Source organism: Trachurus trachurus (genome assembly GCF_905171665.1).
Source record: "Trachurus trachurus genome assembly, chromosome: 1".
Lineage (NCBI taxonomy): Eukaryota > Metazoa > Chordata > Actinopteri > Carangiformes > Carangidae > Trachurus > Trachurus trachurus.
The window spans coordinates 7,682,245-7,707,583 of NC_139891.1; the positions used below are offsets into that span (position 1 = coordinate 7,682,245).

The window sequence follows — 25,339 nt, forward strand, 5'->3', positions numbered from 1 at the left end:
GTGAGGAATATAAAATATATCTTGTGGCTACTGTGTCTGAATGAAAGAGAACATTTTGTGACCACCATGGCAGCGTTTACCATTTTAATTTTCACAGTGAGAGTTCAACATTTAAAGCTAAATAACTAAAATAAAATAAACCCTGAAGAAACTTCAGACAGAGGAAAATGTTTTAGTTTTAAACAAAGCAGTAAAAGCACAAGTCAACATTTAAGGATTAAACTGAGTGCAGATTCTCCAGGAACAAGCACACAATCTCTTTTTAGAACTCGTCATAATTTAATCTTCTCATTGCCTCTTTCTTCCATGAAAGTTTCTCAAAACACATGGTCCAAACTCCTGCAGTCAGCAGGTTTTAAAGCGTCACTGTAACAGCCTTTTTCTTGTACACTCTTTTTTCACCTGCTGCCTTTGCCCCCCTGCCCGTCCTATTGCCCCGCCTGCGGCCGGGTGCGCTGTGGCCCGGCTTGGCTGTCGTGAAGGTGATGCACTGAGAGTCCAGGTAGTCCACGAGCTTGGCGGCACCGAGCCGGATCCCGGCCGCCTTGAGCCGCTCTTGGAGCTGGGAGAGGACCAGCGGCTTGTACTGGAGGATCTGGTTGTACAACCTGGGGTCGGACAGGATGAAGGAGCGCACGGCCCGGAGCCGATCCTGAAGGCGGTTGGCAGCCTGAGAGGCGGAGATGCCGCCGTCGCTGTCTGAGTTGCCGTCAGAAGAGACGCACAGCTCTGGGTTGGACCTGATGACAGAGAAGAAAGGGGTTAGATATAGATAGCAACCATTATGACAGAACTACACAAAGTACCATATCTATGTGATCATTTGACTGTAGTGTAGCTCCAATTGAAAATGATGCATCTCCCTTATTAAATCTGGACAGGACAAAAAATATGTTGACCATAGATACTTACAGAATAAAACCCCCAAAACATCAGAATTTAAGAAGCTTTTGGCAGCAAATAAATGTGAGGCATCTCTGTTTGACAGGTGACAAATTATGTTCTAATCATAAGCTTTATTTACTGTTGTTTCACCTTTTTAGTGACTTCAATGTCACGTTTCGAACCATGTTTATTGAAGTATCACAGTGGGATTTCTATAAAATAATTACAACTTTGTTGCGAGGTGCGATTGTGACTGAGTGTTGCGAATGAGGAACCGTCTTTGTCTCCTCATTGAACAGAAAATTGACCGAGTTCTCTGAAAATATGTATAGTAACCAGACACATGCACCAACTCGAGCGTGCTGCTACATCCCCCACACTCTACCTTTCAGATTCTTCACTGGCAGCAGTTGAAGAGGTGTTGGAGCCCTGTGAGGCAGACAGCAGCTCTCCCTCCTCCTCCTCTCCTCCTATATGTTTCAGAGGGGAGATGGCTGCCGGTGCTCTGGGCTCTTTAAACCTCACTGTCTGGGCACAGGAGACTGGTCTGCTGCCAGCAGCAGGGGGCTTCATCTGAGCCGTACGGCCTGCAGAGGGCGCCTCGTCCTCAGAGTCCGAGCTGCTGACCAACTGGTGGGTGTACTGGTGGATCTCCTTCAGCTTGAGGATCATCTGGCGCTTCGGTAAAGGCCGAACACCAAACCTGCAGAAGGGGAAAGTAGCGGGCGTTTGTGGCAGACGGATCGATGAACAGATGGAGGGAAAGAACCCGAGACAGAGAGGAGAGCCAGACAGGATAAGTTGACAGCGACACCGGGGGAGCTAATCGCATAGGCTCGTGAGTTAATAGCTTTGATTAGAAAAGTGGCCGTTCTTTAACCTCTCTTTAACGCAGGATGAGGGTGAACTCACTGACCTGTTGAGTTTGTTCTTGAGCTCCGGCGTGTCCATGTCGGAGTACTGGGGCAATGGAGTGATCGGCACCAGGGAGCGGCGTTTGTTAATGTACGAAGACTCTGATGAGACAGAACCAAGAAGAGTTTCGTTTTTCAGACCACAGGCATTGATTCCGTTACCACAGTTCCATCTATGAAATCAGCTAACCCACAGGGTTGGATACATTATAAAATAAACAAACAAAAAACTAAATTAACCACATGCTGTATCCAGCCTCTCTCACACTGTGACATATTCGTATGATGATCATCACTGCGCTGGATGAGTTTGCCTCGTGGTGTTTGCAGCTGCTATAACTGATGTGCAGGCTCTTTGAGGTTTCTGCACTTATGTTTTCACTCATGTTTCTTTTTTTATTCTTTGTTTTCCTCTGTCCAGACACACATGCGCTTTATTTTCAAGGCAGATGCCCAAATTGTTACGAACATACTGTTTTTGTCGCCCTGCAGCAGGACATTAAAGGAATAATTCACCAGAAAATGAAATTCTGTCATCATTGATTCCTTATATGAGAGTCAATAGGGCCCGACACAAAAACGTCCATAAAACCACACAAAAACCCTGTAATCTTCCTCCACACTGCTCGTCCGCTGCAACCCAAGTGTCCTGAAGGGATATAGTCCAGAGTTTACTCGAAACGACGTCATTTAAGACATTTTTACAGCCTAAACAGTCCTGTATTGAATTTATCTCGTGAACGTGAGCACGCGCCACAGGCAAATACAATCCAGGACACTTGGATTGCAGCAGACAAGCAGTATGGAGGAATATTACAAGATTTTTGTGTAGTTTTACGGACCTTTTTGTGTCGGGCGCTATTAACTCTCATATTAGGATTTGGTTGGACTACGAACCCCCCTCCCCGGTCTCCAGATGCACTTTGAGGAATAAAAAACTACTCCAGAGTATTCATCAGCATGAGGGTGATTCAATAATGACTGATTTCATTTTTGGTGAACTATTCCTTTAAAGGGACAACGAGGAGTTTGTATTTGGTTATAAAAAAGTCTCACATTAATGTGGATGAATCTACGTTACCCACACTTGTTAATGGCTCCGTTTTCGATAAATATATTGTTTTGTCTCTATCGCATTCGCTATTTTGTTATTATAAGTGGTGGCGGAAATGCTGGGCGAGCCGACCAGCGTTTCCTTACTTTCGGTTAGGTTGTGTATATTCATACTTGGGGTTTTGAGCTGAGCAGAAGGGTTCACCCTCTGAGAGAGAGGAAGAACCTCTTCCTCTTCCTCCTCCCAGCTGTCCCATAGTCTGGACTCCAGGAGACTGTTATGGTCTGGCGCTGGTGGAGTGGGAGCATGTACGCTGCTGGATGGCTGTATGCTGCGAGCTTTGGCTGGAGAAGACTTTGTCGCACTGCCGCGACTGTTCATTTGCTGGATACGGCCACTAGGAGGTGGAGGTGGACGCTCAGCAGAAGACGAGGACCTGGACACTTCACTGCGCTGGTGCTGGTTGGATCCTCCGCTGTCCTCCAGCCTCAGACTGAAGCAGCCCGGGTTGCCTCCGATGCAGGCTTCCCACGAGTCGCTAAAAGCTATGGGAGGCTCGTCCATGAAGCACTGCTGGAGACTGTGCTCTGCAACATCTGTTCCTCCTTTCTCCTCTTCCTCATAACACATGTCCTTACTTTCACACTCTGTCTCTCGTTCTCCCTCCTCATTTCTTGCGCTGGTCCTCTGCTCAGCCCCTGTGTTGTTATGATCGCTGTACTCCACAGAGCGTCGACTTTCACTAGATGATTTGCCGTCTCTCTGTGAACCTTGAAGACCTCCGTGGGACGAAGAGGACGGTGGATCCAAACGATCGGACAAAGGGGAGAGATGAAAGCTCGCCAACTCCGTCTTGTCTTGTGGGCTTTCAGACGGAGACCTGTCCCTTTCTTGACTGGTCCACCTCTGCTGGTGGTGTTCGCTGTGAATCACGGGTGAATCGGCCAGAGGGACGAGAGGCTGGTGAAGCTCCGTATGCAGGGGAGTGCTGCTGCAGGGCTGTGGGTGTGGATGCTGGAGGTGGAGCGGCGTATCCTGCTTTAAGGAAGCCTCGAGGGGACGATGGTGATGGATCGAGTTCGAGCGGTGCGACGGCTTGTGTTGGTTTTGAGGAACCGCAAACACGTCTATGTTCTTGCTCGCATCGAAAGAAGCGATTCTTTTGGGGGGAGAACCGAGCTCTGAGCTGGAGCTACAGGGAACTGATTCTTCCAGTTTGAGCCCGGGAACGCCGCCCTCTGTCGGATCAGCGTGGGCAGAGACTCTGGTTGATGTCTCGGGTCGGTTGTGCAGAGATGGAAACGGAGAGGACGCAGAGGAGGAGGAAATATCACCTCTAGGGAACAGCTGCGTCCTGCATATGCTGCTTTTGGTCTGGGTGGAGATGGTACGGTGCACTGGTGTGGACGGGATCAGCCAGGAAACTTCTGGAGAACAGTCGGCTGGACTCTGATCACAAGAAGAACCTTGACGACTTTGACCCGAGGCTGCGGGTTCGTTCTCTGTGTCTGACGCTGGAGTGGCTTTTGGGATGGACTGAGGTTTGATGTGGGTGAAGCGCTGCAGGTCCTGGATGGCGCAGGGAGAAGGCGGTGGAGGACTGCAGGACTTCAGCACAGCGACATCCACCTCCATCTCCTCACTGGAGTCAGACAGGACTATGAGCTCAGGCTCCTCCGTTTTCACAGGAGACACAGGAAAACCAACACCACGAGGACCTCGGCTTTCCCGATTGAAGGACAGACATTCTTCAGGCGCGTCCAGTTTAAAAGCATCTGGTCCGTTGTCTCCGCCTCCTCCGCCGCCGTCTCCCACTAGACCAGGGGACAGGCCTGGGATGGGCAGGTTGGACGTACAGGGAGGAGGGCTGGTGGAGACGTCGTCCACCATACTTGGCGAGGACAGAAGCAAAGTTCTGCCGGACAATTCGAGTGAAGGTTTATGAGGAGACGGATGTTTCTGGGACTGAGGGGTGTGAGTCTTTTGTGGACTGGAGTTCGAGTCTTCTTCTTCATAGACTCCCCAAGAGTGTGCAAAGAGGCGGCTGTAGCTGCGATCCAGACTGGGGTCTGGCTCTGGTCGAGCGTCCGGCTTTGGGTCTTTCTCCCTCAAACGTCTCGTAGGTTCTGTCAGTTTTGTGAACACTTCTTCTTCCTGTTCCTTCTCTTCCTCCTCCACACTGTCTTTCTCCTCCCCCCTCTGTCTCTGCGTGGCGGCAAACTCGTAGATCTCCTCCAGCTCTTCCTCATTCACTCGTTCCTCACAGATCTCTCTCTCTCCAGATGTAACATCGCAGATTTTACGATCCTCTTCCAACCGCCTCTCTTCTTCGTCGTTTCCTCCGTCGGTATCCGTCCCCTCGTTTTCCTCGTCCTCTTCGTTCCACATGGAGCGAAGGAGCTCCACGAAGGCCTGGTCTGTTTGGTCGCCGACGTTCCTATCCTGGTTCATGTGGTCCGTCTCCTGCTGGTGGAGCTCACAAAGCCACTGCAGCTCCCGCAAGTCAAACCTGAAGAGAAGAGAGGTATTGGCGTAAAAATTAAACAATGATTTTTGCAGCGTTCTTCTTTATCTTTCATCTGTAAAGTGTCATAAAATCTTGGGTCAATTAACAACAGTTTGACATGAAAAGAAAGAATTATTTTAAATAACTGGTGTGTTGTTAAATTTACATCAACTAGGAAAAAACTACTGCACAGTAGTCAAAATCCATGGTTTGGTACAACTGGCTCTTTGTACAAATATCTAGAGGCGCTTTTCCACCAAAGGTTCCAGGGACTTTTAGTTCCTGGAGCTTTGTTTTTCTGGAACTAAAATGTTCCTGTGTCCCACTGTCCTCTGCGTCTCCACTGAGGCCCAAAGGGGAGATGTTGCAAATCAATTAATGTAGCCTACTAGTCTTAAAATTAAACATACAAGAACAAAGATTTCTTCTAAAACATATTATTTTGATTATGCATGGTGAAAAACAAGGATCAAGAAGCAGTTTGGGCAAATTCCTCTGGAAAAGTATTTAAACCTACTGAGGACTCCTTTTAAAAGTAGCCTAATCAAGTTACTGTTTTGATTAAAGCAGAAGTAAGCGGAATGTTTGTGTTAATATAAGTCTTAAATAGTTATATCTTCCGACAGCAATCACTTAGTGTTTGGTCTGAAACACGGGTCTGTCAGTCACTCTGCTCTGCTGTAAGCCGAGGAGAAAACTTTCCTTGTATCCTACAACCTTTATCCAATAAGGAGAGAGAACGGCATAAAGGGGCGGTCCTCTCTGTGTGTGCAGCCAAGGGATGCGCGTGAATGTGGTGACGTAGGGACGAGGGAGGGGACTGCTAACTCCATCGGCTGACAAGAAGTTAGCCAAAACCACCGGATCGCTTACTTCTGCTTTAATCAATTTCAGTAGTCATTAGTTATGTTGCAAGTGACATTATTGGTTGTTCCATTCCCTCACAAAAAAATAAAGTGGAGCGTGCCGACACTGTGCAGCCCAGGACGGGTGAGAGGAGCGGAGAGACTTGGCTGGAGCACCAGCTGCCCGCTTTCACCCGTAGGATGTCTGCAGCTCGGGGCCAATCAGGAACGGCCGAGGCTCGCTCGGTCGATCGGTGGGTCTGGTCTTCAGGTCTGGAGAAACACAGTGTGGTGGCAGCTCTGCCTGCGGCGGAGCGTGAGGTCTGTAGGATGAGGCTTTTGGCTCTGTACTAACCTGGAGGCCAGCTCCAGCAGGTGAGGCTGCAGTGAGGCAGGGATGGAGCAGCGGGCCGTGTACAGGTACTGCAGCAGAGTCAACACTGCCTGTCCTGGGACGTCACTCACCAACACCCTCTGGGCGGCAGGCATGTCCACCTCCTGCACCCTGAAACCACTTTCATGAACCTGTAAGAGGAGCGGAGGATGGGAGGAAGAGAAAATGATTAGTTGGGAAAAGAAATAGGGAATTTCTAGGCCAAGATTAATGAAGGTTTCAGATTCAGAAAATCACGATTTGTCCATTCATTACATCTCATATAAATCACTTTTAAGTGACTGTATTAAATCACCTCACATTTATGAGAAATTTTTATAGGTCTCATAGTATCCGGGTTGTCCTTAAAGGGACAACGAGGAGTTTTGGAAAGTGAAGTGTTTTCACACTACATTTCCCATAAGCCTCCACGCCGCGCGCACGGTGAAATTCTTGGACCGGCGCAAGATGGACGAAAGGAAAACATTTGCCAAGAATGTTTTCATTCATCAAGAATGAAAGTCGGCGGTTTGAAGACGATCAGATACCGTCGTAGTTCTGACCATAAACGGCGATCCTGCGGCGTTATTCCCACAACCCACCGGGCAGCGTCCGGGAAACCGAAAGTAGGAAATGCTGGGCGAGCCGACCACTAATAACAATAACAAAATAACGATAAAGACAAAACTATATATTTATCGAAAATGGAGCCATTAACAAGTATACATACATATGATACTTTTTTATAACCAATTACAAACTCCTCGTTTTCACTTTAATGTTTTCAATACTCTCTGTGATCATTTTTACCATTTCTGCCAGCAGGGGGCAGCGAGCATAGACCATGAAGGAATGGGCAAAGTAGACCTCTCCAGTGTCCACCTGGAGCTGCAGGTCACTGAGCTGAGGGTTGTTGACCATGCTGCTCAGGTCCGAGGCCAGTCTGGACAGTGCTACCTACAGAGGAAAACGTCAGCAGAGGTCAAATCACTGCAGAATGAAATGATGACATGATGGAGCAGGCACGTCACACAGGAAACACCTCAACGATTCTTAAAGCTCAACAGTGTTATAAATTCATGTCAAATGACTTAATGCAACTTTTAAATGATACTATAACCTGATATAAACTACATTGACCTGATGTGATGAGAATCACTTCAGTTTAAACTGCTCTTACTGATCGGTGGCTTCCTGGCTCTTCATCTGCTCTGGGCTGATGTGTCTTCCTGTGGTTGCCCTCGGAGAGTGTGTGTGCCGTTTCTGGCAGGAAGCCACTCACACACAGGTCAGCCTGCTCCTCCGCCTCCTCCGGGACAAAGCCGCTCAGATGAAGGTTTACGGACAGACTGGCACTGCTCTGCTTGTCTGTAGGAACAGAGACACTCAGAACCAACCTACGACCACTTAAGATTTTCACTATTCGACTTGACAAGTTGCTCCCACAGGCTACTAGAGTGTAGCACTGTTGACACCTGTTGTTGATCAGACCATCTAAGCATTATCATTTTCTGCTGCAAGGCAATGCTGAACATAATCAACTGTAAAATCTTGTTTGTTCAGAATCCACAGTCACATTCATTAATTTGAGTGGTTAAAATATAAACAACAATGAACACTACATGTACAGTAAAGTGTTCAGTGGAACCGAATGTGCACTACAGTAGATCATTTGAAACTGACTGAACACTAAGTGGAGGCCACAAGAGAAGCACTTCCAGGTTTACAACCACAAAACAGTTTTATAAGATAACCAATATTCACTACAGGGACAGGTTGAAAAGGTAAATAATTACCAGTTATCTCTGCCTGTACCATTCACATATTTAGGAAGTTGATTTGACATTATGATTAGTACAGATTTGTTTGTCACCTAGAGAATTCTTCCATTTGAATATAAAAATATGAGAAAAATGAAACCCTGTTCTCACAGGCACTATGAATATTTGGACCATTTATATGGTTATAGAAGGTAAACAGATCATTTAGTACAGCTTGTAAAAATGTGGGCGTCTTACTCTTGTCGCTGCCTGAGGTAGAGTATCCACACTGTGTGAGGGTCATGCCGTCTTCAGCCAGATCCATCAGGTCCCGAAGGGCCTGGCTCCCCACCGGGGCCGGCCCCGTCCCCGGGGTGGAGGGAGCTGAGGGGGCGGCTGCAGTCTGAGAGGAGGACGGCAGGACGGAGGCCCCGGTCTCTGTGGCGGGAGTTCCTGGTTGGAGAGAAGAGTCGGGCTTGCTGCCGGCGTTGGAGGATGCTGCGTTTGTCTGAATGTAGAGAAAACAGTGTTGGTTTGCATGATTTAAATTTTAACTTTGTTTTCCTCCATTTCTATTATTCGTTCCAATCCAAGGATTGGAAAGGAGCAGGATGAAGAAAACTACCTGCTCCTTTCTTAAAACAAAAGAACACTTACATCAGATGAAATGCCAATTTACAGCCAACAATATACAAATAAAATCCACAACCAGTACCTTCCATCACAACATGTTTCTATATAAAATCCCCACCTTTTTCTCATATACCCTCTCAAACTGAAAAACATTTGAACATTTTTTCGCTTCAACTGTTAACGAATTCCTAAGCTTAAAGCAGAAGTAAGCGATCCAGTGGTTCTGGCTAACTTCTTGTCAGCCGATGGAGTTAGCAGCCCCCGCCCTCGTCATGGATCTATTGGTCCTCGTCCCTACGTCACCCCATTCACGCGCATCCCTTGGCTGCACACACAGAGAGGACCGCCCCTTTATGCCGTTCTCTCTCCTCATTGGATAAAGGTTGTAGGATACAAGGAAAGTTTTCTCCTCGGCTTACAGCAGAGCAGAGTGACTGACAGACCTGTGTTTCAGACCAAACACTCTATATAAGTGATTGCTGTCGGAAGATATAACTATTTAAGACTTATATTAACACAAACATTCCGCTTACTTCTGCTTGAACACCAACCACAGAAATGCACATTGTTTTAGCTTGGTCCTTGCCATTCAATATTTAAAATTAAATTTCCTACCATGACTGACATGTTGTGAAACTAAAACAAAACACTTCTGCAAATTTGCAGGCAAGTCAATTTTTTTTTACTTTGTATACAATCAACAACATTCCCAATTCAGTCAACTCTCTGAGCTTCAGCAGCCCAGACTTAACAAGTAGTCAATAATAACTTCAATTCTCAATAGTAAAGTAACTAAACACAGCATCTCCCTTTTAGATTCATAAACATTTAATATTAACTTGACCAGTTGTATTTTTAGGACAGGACAGAACGACCAGTGTTCGGTCTGATCTCCATTTACTAGGGCTGCCCCCAAATAGTCGACCAAGCACTGGTCGACCAAAAAATCATTAGCCGACCAAAATTTCATTGGTCGATTGGTCGCAGGAAGAAAAAAAAAAACATTTGGAGCCGTGTCTTGTCAAAATTAAGCCAACATCAATGACTGAACTGTATAGGAACGGTTATGGGGCTTTTATTTTGAAGGGCCAGATACAGGAAGTCGTGACGTGACACTTTTTTTTTTTTTTTTTTACACGGCACGGCAAGTCTCTCTCGTATCACCGCTGTCACCATTAGCGGGTGCTGTCTGAGCCCCGGTCCCGTCCCACAGCGCTCACCGGCGGTCAGTCTCAGTGTCACGGAGCGGATCCATGGTAGTCCCCGCTGCAGTCAGAGACCCGCACCCATAGACATGTCTATGCCTTTTACAGTCTATGGTCTATGCCCGCACCGCTCCACGCCGCGGACCCCCACCCCCGCACCCCCGTCACACAGCCTGAGCTCAGTAACTTTTTACCCTCCTCATCTACTGTGTTTATTGGTGATAAACGGGCATTCTGCCGGTAATAACGGTGAAACCCGACCGGCTTGTTGTTGAATCTCGGACCCAACACGGCTGGAGTCACGAGCATTAATTAATTAATTCTCAACCTGACCGCGGGCAAAAAAAAAGAAAGAAATTATTTTAAAAATGTTTTTTTTTTTTTTTTTTTAATAATTTTTTTTTTTCCCTCAAGGTGGGGGGTCGATTAGTCGACTAATCGCCATAAGTGACGACTACTGGTCGACCAACAAAATCTTTGGTCGGGGGCAGCCCTACCATTTACCATTTTACATACATACATAACACTGCATGAAGTCGCTTTTTTTGGTCAATCTCACCGTTGCCGTTTCCCAAGGTGTGATGAACTCTTTTAGCTCTGGAGTGTAGAAATCCGACGGACAGGTGGAGCTGGCCTTCGGCAGTGTGCTTTTCTGCCAGAGGGGGGCAGCACCATTCCAGCCACACAGACCGCTGGGGCAGCGGGTCGGGGTGGGGGGAGAGGGAGCCCGACTGCGTAGGAGGAGAGCAGAAACACGTTCCTGCAGCCTGATCAGGGCCTCCTGAGCATCCTGAACCAGGAGGAGCGGAGGAGGGCGAGGGACGGCACCCTTCTTCTTCTTTCCACGTCCCGTACCTGCACCAAGAGGACGAGACTGTGTTCAGGTGCTGCTTGCGTCTCAAAGTCTTTATTTGTAACTTCCAGTTTCCAGTATCATCACTTTCCTTTGTTCACTTATGATTGACTACATTTTGGCTAATTTACTGCATTTTGATTTATTCTATTTTGACATAACCACAGAACAATTAGCTGCAAAGAATATAAAGCTAAGTCAACGGCAGTGTATATAATGTTTCAAGTTATTCCTGAAGATGGCATTACTGTGAGAAACCCAACGCTGTCAGACTGACTTAGATTGAATGTCCTGTACCTGCATCAGTCCTCCACTTCAGCGCTGGTATGAGGGAGGGGCGAGGAGCAGCAGGCCCAGGCTGCACCTCTATCTCTCTCTCCTGTTCCAGCAGAGAGGAGGACAGAGCCAGAGCCACCATGGTGTCTTCATCCACGGGATCAGTCTTCTTCCTGGGTTTCCTCTTCGCTGGATTGCCTGGCTTAGAGGCGCCTTTCCTTTTAATGCCTCCAGTCTGTGCACTGAATGAGGAAAAGAAATACACAAAGGCTAGAATGAGGTTTGATTTGGCTTTGCAAGTACTCACACACTGAAGTAAGGTGAGTTATTATAGGAATATTACATTAGTATGTATGTGATAGGAGGAGACTGGCAAGTTATATTCTCTCTCTGTTTATCAGTTTAATAGAAACAATGCCACCTTTAGACCCAGTCTTTTAAAGAAACTCGGTTGGACATCACACACACACAGACAGCAGGATTCCCACTCATTTCTGGAAATTGTTTTCCAGGACTTTTTCAGCTGCTACAGTATAACAGACATGTTATTATGCCATAAACTAATACAGTGGTTCCCAACCTTTTTTGACTTGTCAGCCCATTTTGACATCACAAATTTTTGCCGACCCCGTAGTGATTGCGGCCTGCAATGCCAGCTCAGATATTTTATTTGAACTTGATTTATATTCAAGAAAGTGAAAGTATAGAATACAGTTGTTTAAGATCGTGTGTGGTGATTTTAATCATAATTTTAAAAAGAATAATAGAAGCACTGAGGCCGACTCACAGTGTGTTACCCGTGGGGACGCTCTGGGTCTCCTCAGCCTGTCTCTGCAGAACCTGCAGCAGCACAGCAGGAGGGACGCCCATGTCTGAGGAGCAGCGCTTCAGGTGGGCAGAGCGACTCTTCTGGGACTTGAACCTCTTGCCACAGATGGGACAGTCAGGGACACCAGGAGGAGGAGGAGGAGGAGCCGGGGCACTTTCTTCACTGTCATCTAAACACCTACGAAGAGAAATCAGACATCCTCACTCTGTGTGTGTAAACCCGTCGTCTACGACTTGAATGTGAAAATTTGAAAATTTCTACTGCAAAGTTCATCAGCTGCGAATCTCTCTCACTCAGAGCATCAGTCAAACACCAAGAATACAAATGTCCCGACCTGTTCAGATGCTGCGTTCGCCCTTCAGGAGTCATGTGTGACATGTCTTTGTGGCAGATCTGACAGAAGAAGAGCCCTCCGTCCTCTAGGTCCACCCTCTCAGTCCCCCCCGCCTCCCTGTCCAGCTCCTGCTGCAGCCGCAGGGCCAGAGCTTCATCACTGTCAAGGTGGAGACCAGAGGTGCAGGGCTCTGGAGGATCTGCACACAGACATATACAAAAACAAACAAACAGAACAGTTAAACTGATAATACATTGATCTGAAATACACCAAGATGCTTCACTGAATTATTTATGGGTTTTTGTCATGACAAGTAATTCTGCCCACATTACGCATCATCTATTGTTTATATAGACACATTGTAACCTTAAATTAAAAAGTTGCATAATCTTGTGTGCTTGGTCATTGTTGCCTCTCATAAGCTCCTCGAAAAGCACCATCACATTACCAATATAAATATAGTTATAGATGTCAAAAATATTGAGAACGTTGTTTTTCCTATATCACAAAGCTCTATTGAATACATCCTAATACATACATACATACAACACCATTACCAGCACTGTAACGTACATATACTGCCATTATAAATTACAAGTGATGGTTTTCTTCCTGTATTTTGCATCAAAATGCATTTCAACCTATTTGCAAAAAGAATAAAACACCGGCGAAGAGCCAACTGTGTCAAGATAAAAAACAACCCACCTTATCTCAATCACAGATAATGGAACATTTTTAAAAACAAAGGGAGAAAGAATAAACTAGATATTCATCTCAGCTACCTCCTGAATCAACGATGCAGTGAACTGGACATTTGTGCAAATAGCATCATGATATCATCTCACCTTGTCTTTGTGGCTGTGACAGAGGTCCACAGTGGTCCTCGTGCTGGGCTGGCTCACTGTTGGACCTGTGCACCATCCTCTGAGGACTGGCTCTCTTGAACTGTTGCATTCTGTTGAGGACTTTGTCTTTTGCTCTCAAACCTCTCTCAGCTCTGGGTCCTGGTCCTGGTCCTGGTCCTGGTCCTGGTCCTGCTGCTGCAGAAAGCACAGCCGACGACCCAGCATCACCCGCACTATGTACAGTCCCTCCATTAACCATTTGCTGGCTGGCTCCAGTGCAGACAGACTGGCTGCCGGTGGCTTTGCAGCCATTGTCTCCATTCCTCCTGTTGTTTCTCCTCCTCTTGTCGCCCTCTCCGTCTTGGCTGCAGGGCCGAGCCGGTCTGGACTCTGCTGCTTTCTTACGGACTCGTTTCAGCGGCTTTGAACACAGTTCTACGAAATCCTGGTCCGAGTCGTCCATGGTGGTCTGCTCTGCTCCTGCTCACACTAAAAGCCCCGGGCAGAAAGTCTCAGCATGTCCCCGGCTGCACAGTTAGAGAAGCATCATAAGCTAACAGCTAAATTTAAGATACAGTTTTGCTATTTTACTCTTTTTAATAAGAGTAGTTAGTAGTAGAAAGGTATCATTCAATAGAAACTCACATTAATCACACTGTATTGGAGATAATACTCTGAGATATAAAACGCGAGGGTGTTTGTTGTTGTGACATTATCAGTTAGCCAGCTAGCTGCTGATGCTAACTCCTTGTTAGTTCTTACCCAGGTTTGATGTGTTTGCTCCTCTGCTTCAGCTTCCCGCCACATGGCTGTTCATCGTGTCGACCCCACGGTCGGTCTGTGGCAGCGGCGAGTCTCGTGTATTTGTGAACTAAATGGTGTGGAGTAGGTATCTGGTGGATGAAACAGACCGGAGGCCGCTGGTTTGTTTTCATTTTAAACTCATACTCAACCGCTTCATTTCGAACTTCCGGTCATGTGACGTTCAGCGGACCAATGACTAGCTGTCATACAGGGCACGTGACTGCAGCTGCAGCGTCATTTATGACACCTCTGGTTATTGCTTTGCTGTCAATAATACTACATAGAGGTTTAAGTAATTATTAGAAAAACTGGGTAATATATTAGTAAAAGAGTGAACTGTGATGCTGTCAATGTATAGTTATCCCAAATGGTAAAATAGAAATGCTTACATCACGGTCTCTAATGCCTGACAGACTGTCAGTAGTAAGGCCTCTGAGAACTGACAGGCTGATCTCAGCAGCAATATATCATCTAAAGAAATTCAAGAGCAGAAAAAGCAAGTAATTGACATCTACCAGTCTGGAAAGTGTTGCAAAGACATGTCTAAAGCTTTGGGACTAGATCCTTTATGGCTGCCCTACCAAAATACTATATATATATATATATATATATATATATATATATAGTATTTTGGTAGGGCAGCCATAAAGGATATATATATATATATATATATATATATATATATATATATATATATATATATATATATATATATATATATATATATATATATATATATATATATATATATATATATATATTAAATGAACATTTAAGTGTGACAAATCTGCAAGAAAGTAAGAAATCCGGAAGGGGGCAAATACTTTTTCACTGCACTGTATTTAATGGAGGGAACAATACCTGATGTTCTCAGCTGTAAACGGTAGACTAAAGGCTGGAAACCACAGGACATGTCCTGATAGTCAGCGGGTGTAAAGCTCAATCAGCCTCCTTTCATAAGTAATGGGCCTTTATAATAATAAGAATGAAAAGTCTAAAGGTCTCCACAAAGGGGCCACAGTATGCCCGAGTATGTGGGGAACTTTCGTCTACTTTATATAATTGTGGGTAATTTTGATGTAATTATGTACAGCCTATAAAATTACTACTAGCTAGAGGGGTCCAAAGTGAAGCATAGTTTTGGACCTCACCAATTTCTAAACCCTGGCTACGGCCCTGAGGCTGATGTCATTCTGAGTTGTGAAACACTGTCTTCATATCTTTGACACCAAGAAACATGCAGGAACTGAGAATAAAAAGATGTGAGCATTTGAAACTGTTATTTTGAACTTCAAAGATAAGAAAAAAAACATCTCCTCTGTTGAGACCTGTTAATCAAACCTCTTCTCCCATGTTGGACATTAAAATTTGCATCCCAAAAAGTATATTCTTTTTTTTTTTTAAATCTCCAACAAATTATCCTGATCTGATGGGGGTCATTCCTATGTTCCCACAGCCCTATGTTCCCTCAGCCCTATGTTCCCTCATTTCTAACTTTTGTTGTCACTGAAAATTAGGCCCTATGTTCCCACAGCCCTTTGGTCCAACCATTGGTTGGGTTTAGGCAATGAAGAAAGGAGTTGGTTAAGTTTAGTAAAAAGACCCGGTAGAGGCTAGACAGGCCAGAGAGAGAGAGTCCAGATAGGTAGAGAGAGTCCAGAGGGAACATAGGGCTGAGGGAACATAGGCACGCTCCCATCTGATGCTTTAGGAAATTCTTAAGTGTTATTCTTAGATGTCTGATAAACACAGGCCTGATCTTCTGCATGTTGAAAATATTTTCTGTATGCTTAACTTATAAGAAAAAACTTAAAAAAAAAAAAAAAAGTTTATCTATTTTAGGACTTGGACAAAGTCTGCGACTGATCTGAATTCAAAAATGCATTTATCCCCTTTAAGACCTTTACAAAATTTGGGAGTCAGGTTAGATGGAGGCACTGACTCTTGATTTAATGCAACGTTTTGGATGCTTTTTCTATTGTCCAAGCTTGATTGACTTGGAATAAAGTTACAATAGATGTAGTCTAGTGGTCTTTTACCATTTATTAATGATGAAGTGGGTGAACACTCAAAGATGTTTACCCCTCACCACATCCCTGCCAACTAATTAGGAAAACCCTGCAATGGCAAATTTAATTGTTTCTGAAATGTGAGCTCTGTCTGAGAAGTGCTGCATCACTGTAAGTAAACTATCCCAACAGTCACAACACCTGCAATGTCACTTTTCCAATCGGTTGAGCCTGAGGTGGAGAACAGAAGCACAGGAGTAAACGTTATTGTGCAGGCGCATGGCTTCAAGCTGACCTGCATCGCCGAGACACTTTTCCGACGACCATCGCTAATATTTCTCCGCACGGTTGCTCGTGATCGGCCGACAAAACCCTGGTGAGTTGAAACAAATGAACACAAACCAAGAGGAGGAGTGATGCCTCATTATTTAGTCAACAGAGTACTGGAGTTCTTCTGTTGCACACAGTTTATTTAACAATATGGTATATAAGTAAGAAATGAGTCTTTTACCAGTTTATACAGTGATTTCATTCTATCTTCCTTATATTTATAGTATTTTGCTTAATAACTTGATTTACAATAGGAGAAAAAGTAAATCCCCCTAATTCAAGTTTCTGTGAGAGAGGAACAAGGGTTGATTTAGTTTTCCTCGGGGTGAATCTCAGATGTGCCCTTCATCTCTAGATAACACACTACTTAGTGTAAAATTCAGAGGATGGGGCGTCACCCGAGATGTGGCCTACAAACAACCGGTGATCATTCCACCTCAGCTTAGGGGGCTGGTCTCTTTCTCACACTCTCTTTACACTTTACAACATTTGTATGACAAAAAAGGTATGACAAATTCTTTTTAATGTCAAAGCAACAATTTTCTACACCTGCAAGACAGATTTTTCCAAATTCCAGGCCACTGAAATGTAGGCTGCAGTCCTTGTTGTCTGTGTTGTTGGTGAAACCAGTCGCAGCTGTGTTTCTCTTAGTGACTGTGAGGGTTTGTGTCAGTGTCTTCATGTGTGCCTGCATACATGCCCGTGTATACACAACCTGGCGCAGTCCGTTTCCTATTTAATACAACTGAGTGCTCTTCATACACACAAAGAGGAAGGGAGCAGTCTCTGTCCCTGAACGCATCGTCTTGGAGTAATGGTACAACACTAGAGTACAATTGCCAGGAATGACAGTTTGAGAAGAGAACAAAAACCTGGCCCAATTCCCAGACAAATTATTTTACATTTTCAACACAAAAATGCTTACGTTTTTTTTCCAAAGGTACAAAATAAAAAGATATGAATAATATAATGCAATTGTACATTTTCTTCAAAAAAAAGAAAAAGAAAGAAATGAGAAGGCATGAAATCATACCAAAAACAAACCAAAAATAAATTGAGTATTGAACACATTTGGTCTCAACCAAAAAATATATTCTTTGTGATTTAATTTTTCATTAAAGAAGCAATTTGCAAATTCCTCAACATCCTAAGGAAGAAATACCCCTCAATTTGGGTTTTCATCTCCTCGAAGTGTTGACTTTTTTTTGTTGGTTTTTTTTTCCTTGACCAAATTTCCTTTTTTCTTTTTTACAACAACTGAAACTTTTTACATGTCAGTACAAAAAAAACCGTTCTCAACCTTAGAAAGAACAAACAAAGCCCTCCAACGCTGTAAAGAGTCTTGAGGGGAAACTAGGAGGAAGGAGTGGGGAGATGGGTCCCTGGGAGAGAGATTGTGTTTTTCTTTCTTTTTTTCTAGTTCCCAGCAGAAATGCTACAATCCCTCTACAAACTTCTCCAGAGTGTCCCCTGTAGCGTCTCCCACCATCCCCAAGTCACTGTTCAGCCCCCCTCTGTTAGGTGTGTTAAGCTGCGGTAGCATGGCACTCTGTTCTGGTGTCCCCAAGTGTCCCTGCTCCATGGACTGCAGCGGACCCCCGAGTCCCGGGCGGGGGGAACCCGAGTGTGGTGGAGGCGGGTGCTGCGGCGAGGGCTGGGGCTGGTTCTGGACCTGCCGGGAGGGACTGGAATGTGGCGGCTGTGGCTGCTGTTGCGAAGGCGGACAGGGGGACTGGACGGGCGCGGGGGATCGGACCTGGTTGCCGAGGGCGTTGGCGAGCGCGGGCTGGCCGGGGAGGTGGGCTCCACCCTGCAGATGGGTCTGGGGGCTCATGGGGCTGGGCTGTGCGGGGGAGCCCATCTGTTGCTTGAGGACGGCCTGCTGCTGCTGGGGGAGCTGCTGCTGCTGCTGGAGCATTCGCTGATGCAGCAGGTTCTGGGTGGCGTCCATCCCCATGCCGGCCTGCGCCATCTGAGCCATGGGGGGGAGCTGGCCCATCGGACCCCCGGCTGCAGCCGCGCCTGCCTGCATGGCGATCTGCTGCTGCTGCTGCTGCTGCTGCATGCGGAGTTGCGAGTATGTAGCTGCCGTGGCCTGCGTCTGAGCAGGGAACTGGCCCGGGTGGCCCTGGGGCAACACGCCCTGCTGCTGCTGCTGCTGCTGCTGCTGTTGTTGTTGTTGTTGTTGTTGTTGTTGTTGTCTTAAGAGTTGTCGGCGGTAGAGTTCCTGGATCTGGGGGCTGGCGTTGTGCGCTGCGTTGAGCAGCTGCCCTTGAGCTCCTAATGCTGCCAAGCCCTGCGAGGGGGGCTGCTGGGGCTGCTGCGGGGGCATCACCGGCCGCTGCACCGCCCCTCCCGGCATGGTCATGGCCTGCATGGTGGGCATGCCCGGCTGCTGCTGCTGACCTGGCTGTTGCTGCGGCTGGTTGGCGTGGTACTTGGCTGTTCGCTGTTTGATGAAGGCGGCCATCAGCTGAGGGTTGGACTTGAGGATGTTGAGGACTTGCTGCTGCTGTTGGGGCGAGCTGGGAGACTTGAGGGTGCGTAGAAGGTCCTGCAGGGCGTTGGGGGGTATAGCGCCGGGTCTCTGGGGCGTTTGTGGCCGGGCGCCGGGTTGCTGTGGTATCAGCATCCTCTGGCCTTGAGGCTGCTGCCCTGGAGACATCATGGCTCTCTGCAAGGTCAGGGCCTGTTGTGGCGTCTGGCCCGGGACCAGGCCTGGTTGTTGGGTTGGAGCTGCCTGCATGGGCCCCGCAGCTCCGGGCCACTGTCCCGGGGCCATGCCGGGCTGCATGACCTGTGGTCCCCGGGGCCCCGGCACCATCTGCATGGGCGGCTGCATCGGTCCGGTCATGCGCTGCTGCGGCTGCTGGGGGTTCATGGCCAAGCCGTTCATGTTGACCCGGTAGTTCTGCTGGTTCTGCTGGGCCTGCGCCATCATCTCGATGTGCCGCGCCATCTTGACGGCGGCGAGGGGCGGCTGCTGCTGAGGCGGCTGGGGCGGCTGCGGGAGCGGGGACTGCTGCTGGTGTAGCGGGGAGGCCTGGGGCCCGGGTTTGCCCTGGGACACCTGTGCTTGAGGCTGCCCGTTGCGAGGCGCGTTGGGGAAAGTCGGGGACATGACTCCTGCCGAGTTGGGGGTCTGCGGCTGGTTGGAGAGCGGCTGCTGTTGCGGCGTCTGGGGAGTGCTGGGCTGGGCGTGGGACGTGGGAGTAGTGGGCGCGGCCGAGGCCGGCGGGGACGGCAGCGGCATGGTTCTGCCTTGCATGGTGGCCATTCTCCTCCTCATCAGCTGGGCCTGCTGGAGCCGGTGCTGCAGCTGCTGCTGGCGAAGCTTGTGCTTGATGTTGAGGCAGAACGGGACAGGACACTTGTTCTCTTGACAGTGCTTGGCGTGGTAGCAGCATAAAGCGATGAGCTGCTTGCACACGGGGCAGCCGCCGTTGGTTTTGCGCTTGCAGCCCTTGGTGTGCTGGACCACGCGCTTCATCTTCTGACAGGACGGCAGAGAGCAGTTGGCATTGCGACACTGACAGGCGTGGACCAGGGACTGGATGCAACGCTGGATACTCAGGCGCCGGCTCTCCTGAGGGCTCTTGGAGGCTTCTCCGCTCTGGCCGTTGCTGTCGTCGTCCAAGCCGAGGCCCCACTTCACCATCTGGTGCTCGTGGCCCTTCGCGTTATAACAATTGATGCAAAGATCAAAGTCCTGAAAACAAGAAGAGAGGGGGGCACAGTCATTAACAGGGGTCTAACAGAGTATTCACAATTCATCTCTTTAATCATGTTTGCAATTGTCCTCATGTTTGTCCTTGTCTGTTCATTTAAAAATGGACACTTTTATATTTACTTGTTACTGTATGATGCTGCTTCAGGCACAAGGAATCCCTGTGTAAAAATGGAGCGCAACACAGCGATGGTAACTCACCTCGCACACGGTGCAGTGCCAGCGTGTCTCCACATGATGCTTGCACTCGTTGCAAGTGTAGACAAAGCGATCCTGTCCCTGGTTGTGCAACTCCACCAGCATGCACATGGAGCTCCACTTGCACCTCCTCAGGGAGCTGAACTCCCAGTGCTTGTCCCTGGCCAGAGTCAGGAAGGCGTCGCGGCCGTCCATGAGGTCACAGGAGAGCATGGGGTCAGGGTCCACGATGGGCGGCAGAGTGTTGACCATGGGGGCAGAGTGCAGGTGGATCACAAAGAACACCTTCAGCAGACAGAGAATGAGTCAGAGGAGCAACAAACTAAACTGAAACCAGTATTTGGATAGAATTTATTCAGGGATTTACATTAAAAAGGAAATGTCACGAGAGAGATGATTATCGTGTAGATAAATAGTGGGGAAACAACTCCACACTCTGCTAGAGTCAAACTACTGCCCATTTCTCACCATCTAAAACAAACATACCCAAAACAACTGGTGTGTATTGTCTAGGGATGTCCCGATCCGATCACGTGATCGGAAATCAGGGTCGATCACGTGGTTTCAGACTCGATCGGAATCGGACGTTACATCCCGATCAGGGATCGGCTATATGACATATCAGCTGCATGTCAGGGTTTTCCCTATCTGTCTAAAGCAAAGACGGGCCCGCATGGGGGGCGTTCAGATGCATAATTTTATGCACTCTCAAACCCATTACTTTTACTGTGCATGGTCCGTGGCGCTGTGTGTGTGTGGCTGCGTCGTCGCGGACATGTAACGATATGAAATGACGGCGCTTGCGAGAGTGTGAGAGACAATCGTCCGTGTCACCGTGTCAGCTGACTGTTTGTGTGTGTGTGTGTGTGGCTGCGTTGTTTCACTGCTGACTTCCAAGCAGCTTGTTGTTGATGTTTGAGCGCTACGACACCTGCAGCTTCTACTGAGAGCGAGTCAGACGTAACGCACGTGAGACCGACACACGGACCGACCGCGCAGATGTCACGGACATTGTTAAACTTCTCATACTGTTGGAAAAAAAATACCGCTGTGTTGTGTGACGGCAGATACAGAAGCAGGTATTTATTTAAAGTTAGAGAGGGAGAATGAGCGAGGTGGGATCAGGGGAGAGAGGCTGGTGATTGAGAAAGACATGATAAGCTATTTTATTTTTGACCAAATGTTCTTGTTGTTGACTTATGGATAACAGAATTAATATTAAACTGTGGCGCTACTGTGCTATTATCATACAGGGAGAGTTTGATATCATGACATGTCTTACAATACTGCAATAAATGTCATGGGCTTGTTATTGAGGTAGAGTATTATTGTGAGATTGTGATATTGTTACATCCCTAGTAGAGCACAAAGAACAGAAAAATAGTGGGATGATACAGTTGATCTACATTAAAGGGACTCTGTATCGGCAGATACTCAAAATCAAATGACTCGGAGGCAAAAAAATGTGATCGGGACATCCCTAGTATTGTCACATATCCACAACATAAAACAAACCAAGTCTGACCTCTTTGTGCTTCTCCAAGGTGGCGTACAGCTTCTGGGACAGATCATTGGCTACATTCGGCATCCCTGGCTTCTTCTTATTGGCTCGGCTAACGCTGCCCTTGTTTTTATTTGTCTTCTTGTTGTTTTTCTTCTTTGCGTTTTTACTGTCACCTGGCGTACCCTGTGGGAGTTATGTAATGACAGACAATAAAGAAAACAGCATGAAGTGATTATGTTTTGCCACCGTTCTGATTATTGACAGTTTTTTTTGTTTTCTTAAAGAGGCCAAGGTAACTGTGTGGCTCTTTGCATCATTTAACAATTTCTAATTGGAGATTATTAAAATTTGATTCAAAATGTGTTGCTAACAACAGTCCAGTGGTCGAGAGAGTTATATGTAAATTCAATCTATAGAAACTTAAGGGCAAAATGTCTGCCGAAGATAGTGCAAAAAATTACGAAACAGTGGATGTGCGTTTTCATATCTGCTCCAATACAATGATACAAAGTTCTGACCTCAGGAGTTTCAGTGGCGGCCGTGTTCTCCTCCTTCTTCCTCTCCTCCTCCTCCTGCTCCAGCTCCTTGATGCTCTCCTCCAGCACGTTGGGCCAGAAGTCGCCTTCGAAGTAAGGCAGCTCGTTGGCGCTGGTCACTCGGTCCTCAGTCGCCTGTTTGAAGATGTCCTGAGGGAGAGAAAAAAAATGTATAGTATATAGTAAAAATGTTTTTTTGCATGTTTTCTTCAATCCAACATGTTGTGTGTTTACATGTTTTATGTAGTAGAAAATGTGTTTCAACATACTTTAAACAGGGATGTGATAAGACACCTCGACAAACTAAATTTACAAACTGCATATTCAGAAATGTGAAAGAAATGTTCTCCATCATACCTTGTAGTCATGCAGGATCCTCTCTGCAAATGCCTTGTCAAGCATCTTCCTATACCACTCCTGCAGCCTCTTTGGCTTGGGGATCTTCTGATCAATAGGATGGCAGTGGAAGATGTAGTCGTCTCCTTCACTGGGAGGGCATGCCCAGATGTGGCCCTGCGCGTACCTGCCAAGACGCATGCACCAAAGATCAGACCAGTGAGACGATGTAAAGGTTAAAACGTCTGTTGTCCTAGAAATGGATCCCCGAGACTCTCGTCCACGTAATGTGTCAAGAGTTGAAGCACAAAGAACAGAGGGCAGAGGCTCACCCGAGTTTCTTGACATATTCTAGGTAGCCGATGAGGATCTCGTGGTATACTGCTGTTCGTAGAATCCGAGGTTTGAAGAAGTGAATACTGTCAAGGTATGATATGTAGACTCGTCTGCAGATATACAAAGATGGACGATGGTAAGTTTCACAGGTGAGCGAAAAGGTGATCTCTCTCTAAATGGAAGAATGAGGAGTACAGACCTAGTGTTGGGGAATGGGCTCTCGGAGCCGTACTCCTGCACATGCATGCCAAAGAAGCAAACGTCCACACCATCAATTTCCTCAAAGGCGAAAAGTGCTTTGGTTCTGTAGGGAAAGGCCTCGGGCATTTCACCCGCGTCCACAAACCTGCAATAAAAAAAAAAAAATCCAGTATTAAAATGTGAAAAGACCTCTCTGCAGAACACGCTACAACAGTCTCCGATATTCAGCCTTTGGGTTAATACAAATTAAGTGACACATCATCGGGGTGTGATGTGAAGTTCAGAGGGGCTGCTCTGAACACTACACCAATGTGTGGACCTCGCACAACTGCACATTTTTTATGATACTTTATTTGGGCATATGGTTCAGTTTAATCTGAAAACCTAATTCTAAGACATTCGTAGGTACATAATTCAGCAAGTAAAAACATTATATAATAGCAGCTTAAAAAAAAACGTCCCCTTTATAATATGACTCTAGAGGCTTCCAGGAAACAAGAGTCCCAAGCTGTCTTGGTTGTTTACTTGTGTGTCGCTGCTTTTAGAGAGCCCTAAGAACATAATGGGACAATTCAAGCCAAGTGGCCCTCAGTCAATAAAAAGGCAAACAGCCTTAAATCAGTCCACCAGAAGATAACAGGTTTTTGGATGAGGGCCTGCTTGCTGCGAGGATTGGATGAGCACTGCAGACTTTGATCTTGTGTAAGGAAAAAAGGTAAAGCAGCGTCTGAGGTGCTCCATCTTGTCAAACATGCAGGTTCCACCGTCAGCCTGATTGGTGTAAAAGCTTTATGGAGGGCATTCAGCTCTGTATGGCGGGGGCAATAAAAATAAGACCTGGATAAATACGAGTTGTACCAGCGCATCTACAAATCAAAGCAGAGACAGGTAATTTGGTCGTCCACGACATTACGGTCTCGCTTGATTTGTAGTTGATAAATAATAACCAGGTTATATAATGAATAAAATAATAACAGTGATTAAGAAAACAAAACAAGTTCACCTGAATCATGTTTTTGGAGACAGCATCGGCAGCTTTAAATCAAAATCTGATTTCATACATTGTCTCCCTGACCTGCAGCGGTCAGTGGGGCTCTCACCTGGCTTTCATGCCTGGTTTAACATCCACCGTTTTGTCGGAGCTCGCCACCACTCGCACAAACACCTCCCCGGCCTCCGGGTGGTTCTGTCTCTTCAAGTATTTATTCACACGGTCCTCTATGTACATTCCCAATCGTGTCGACTGCAGCCCTACAGTGGGACAAACACGGGATAAATGATTTCAAACAGTCAGTTCTGTTAACTATCCAGGATGACAGAAAGAAAGAGTTACAACACGTCTGACACGACGTGCAGCAGGTGACAAGTAAAGCGGGAGAAAGGCACGAGAACTGATGATTGTGACACTACAGATGTTTTAGGCGAGATGATTACAGCTCACATCTGCTTGTACAACGTGCCATAAAGGTCAGATACGCTCTCCAGGGCTATAAACACCTGAGAAGACCAGTGAAACCACAAGGCCCACAACAAAAACAGCTAGGTCGACACTGCAGGGAACAACTGACACAAAACATTACAGTGAAAGCTGGATCAAGTATATTTATACATACAAGTATTCCAACAGCAACAATTCAACAAGTGGATTAACCCACAAGTAAAAATAACTACTGCAACTATTTGGATCCTTTTGGTCATTTTTAGGCAAAAAGGGGAGCACTAACGTTTTGCAGAGAACTTGTTGTCCTTCCGTGTTTTTGCACTCTTCTTCAAACAGTTGTCACAAATAAATCTGAAAGAGAGAGAAGTAAAAACTTTGTAAGTTAGCAAAAGTTAGCAAAAAATGAAAATGAAAGGGGGAAAAAAAAGAAAAAAAGAAGCCGAGTTTGACATCTCACCCAGATGGCCAAATGACCTCGTAGTGTAAGACGCATATCTGGTGCATTTTCCGTCCACAATCTTTACATTCAACAAACCTGAGGAGAAACAAAACACATGAGATTAAACAAAAGTTCACACATAAAATTACACCAAATGTTCAAAATG

At 46.5% G+C, this 25,339-nt stretch overlaps 2 protein-coding genes across 4 annotated transcripts in view; both read right to left on the reverse strand.

The window, feature by feature from the left end:
- Nucleotides 1-258: 258 nt before the first annotated feature.
- On the reverse strand, nucleotides 259-14,218 carry slx4 (SLX4 structure-specific endonuclease subunit homolog). Its single transcript, XM_083972599.1, has 14 exons — nucleotides 14,075-14,218; nucleotides 13,313-13,839; nucleotides 12,468-12,666; nucleotides 12,092-12,310; nucleotides 11,326-11,546; nucleotides 10,735-11,030; nucleotides 8,596-8,845; nucleotides 7,758-7,945; nucleotides 7,388-7,534; nucleotides 6,560-6,729; nucleotides 3,027-5,362; nucleotides 1,802-1,901; nucleotides 1,271-1,588; nucleotides 259-740 (listed from the first exon to the last, which is right to left on the reverse strand). The coding sequence occupies exons 2-14, from the start codon at nucleotides 13,773-13,775 to the stop codon at nucleotides 356-358; spliced, it is 5,292 nt and encodes a 1,763-aa protein (XP_083828725.1). The 5' UTR covers nucleotides 13,776-13,839; nucleotides 14,075-14,218; the 3' UTR covers nucleotides 259-355.
- A 2,364-nt stretch (nucleotides 14,219-16,582) lies between these two features.
- Nucleotides 16,583-25,339, reverse strand: part of crebbpa (CREB binding lysine acetyltransferase a) — a 52,576-nt gene continuing 43,819 nt past the window's right edge. For all 3 annotated transcript variants that reach the window (XM_083981689.1, XM_083981688.1, XM_083981687.1), the window contains 10 exons: nucleotides 25,192-25,269; nucleotides 25,018-25,085; nucleotides 24,394-24,544; nucleotides 23,292-23,438; nucleotides 23,089-23,202; nucleotides 22,778-22,943; nucleotides 22,403-22,570; nucleotides 21,906-22,067; nucleotides 20,384-20,665; nucleotides 16,583-20,164 (listed from right to left, as the gene is read on the reverse strand). In XM_083981689.1, the coding sequence (XP_083837815.1) occupies nucleotides 17,891-20,164; nucleotides 20,384-20,665; nucleotides 21,906-22,067; nucleotides 22,403-22,570; nucleotides 22,778-22,943; nucleotides 23,089-23,202; nucleotides 23,292-23,438; nucleotides 24,394-24,544; nucleotides 25,018-25,085; nucleotides 25,192-25,269 (3,610 nt within the window). In that variant the 3' untranslated portion in view covers nucleotides 16,583-17,890. The remainder of the gene's footprint in view (nucleotides 20,165-20,383; nucleotides 20,666-21,905; nucleotides 22,068-22,402; nucleotides 22,571-22,777; nucleotides 22,944-23,088; nucleotides 23,203-23,291; nucleotides 23,439-24,393; nucleotides 24,545-25,017; nucleotides 25,086-25,191; nucleotides 25,270-25,339) is intronic.

Excerpts from the sequence above, each read along its gene's own strand:
- slx4 (XM_083972599.1), bottom strand. The coding sequence starts at position 13,775 with ATGGACGACTCGGACCAGGATTTCGTAGAACTGTGTTCAAAGCCGCTG. Across the intron at positions 12,667-13,312 it reads GTCACAGCCACAAAGACAAG|ATCCTCCAGAGCCCTGCACC; the intron begins GTGAGATGATAT and ends GTCTGTGTGCAG. Across the intron at positions 1,902-3,026 it reads TGCTCAGCTCAAAACCCCAA|AGTCTTCGTACATTAACAAA; the intron begins GTATGAATATAC and ends CTGTCTCATCAG.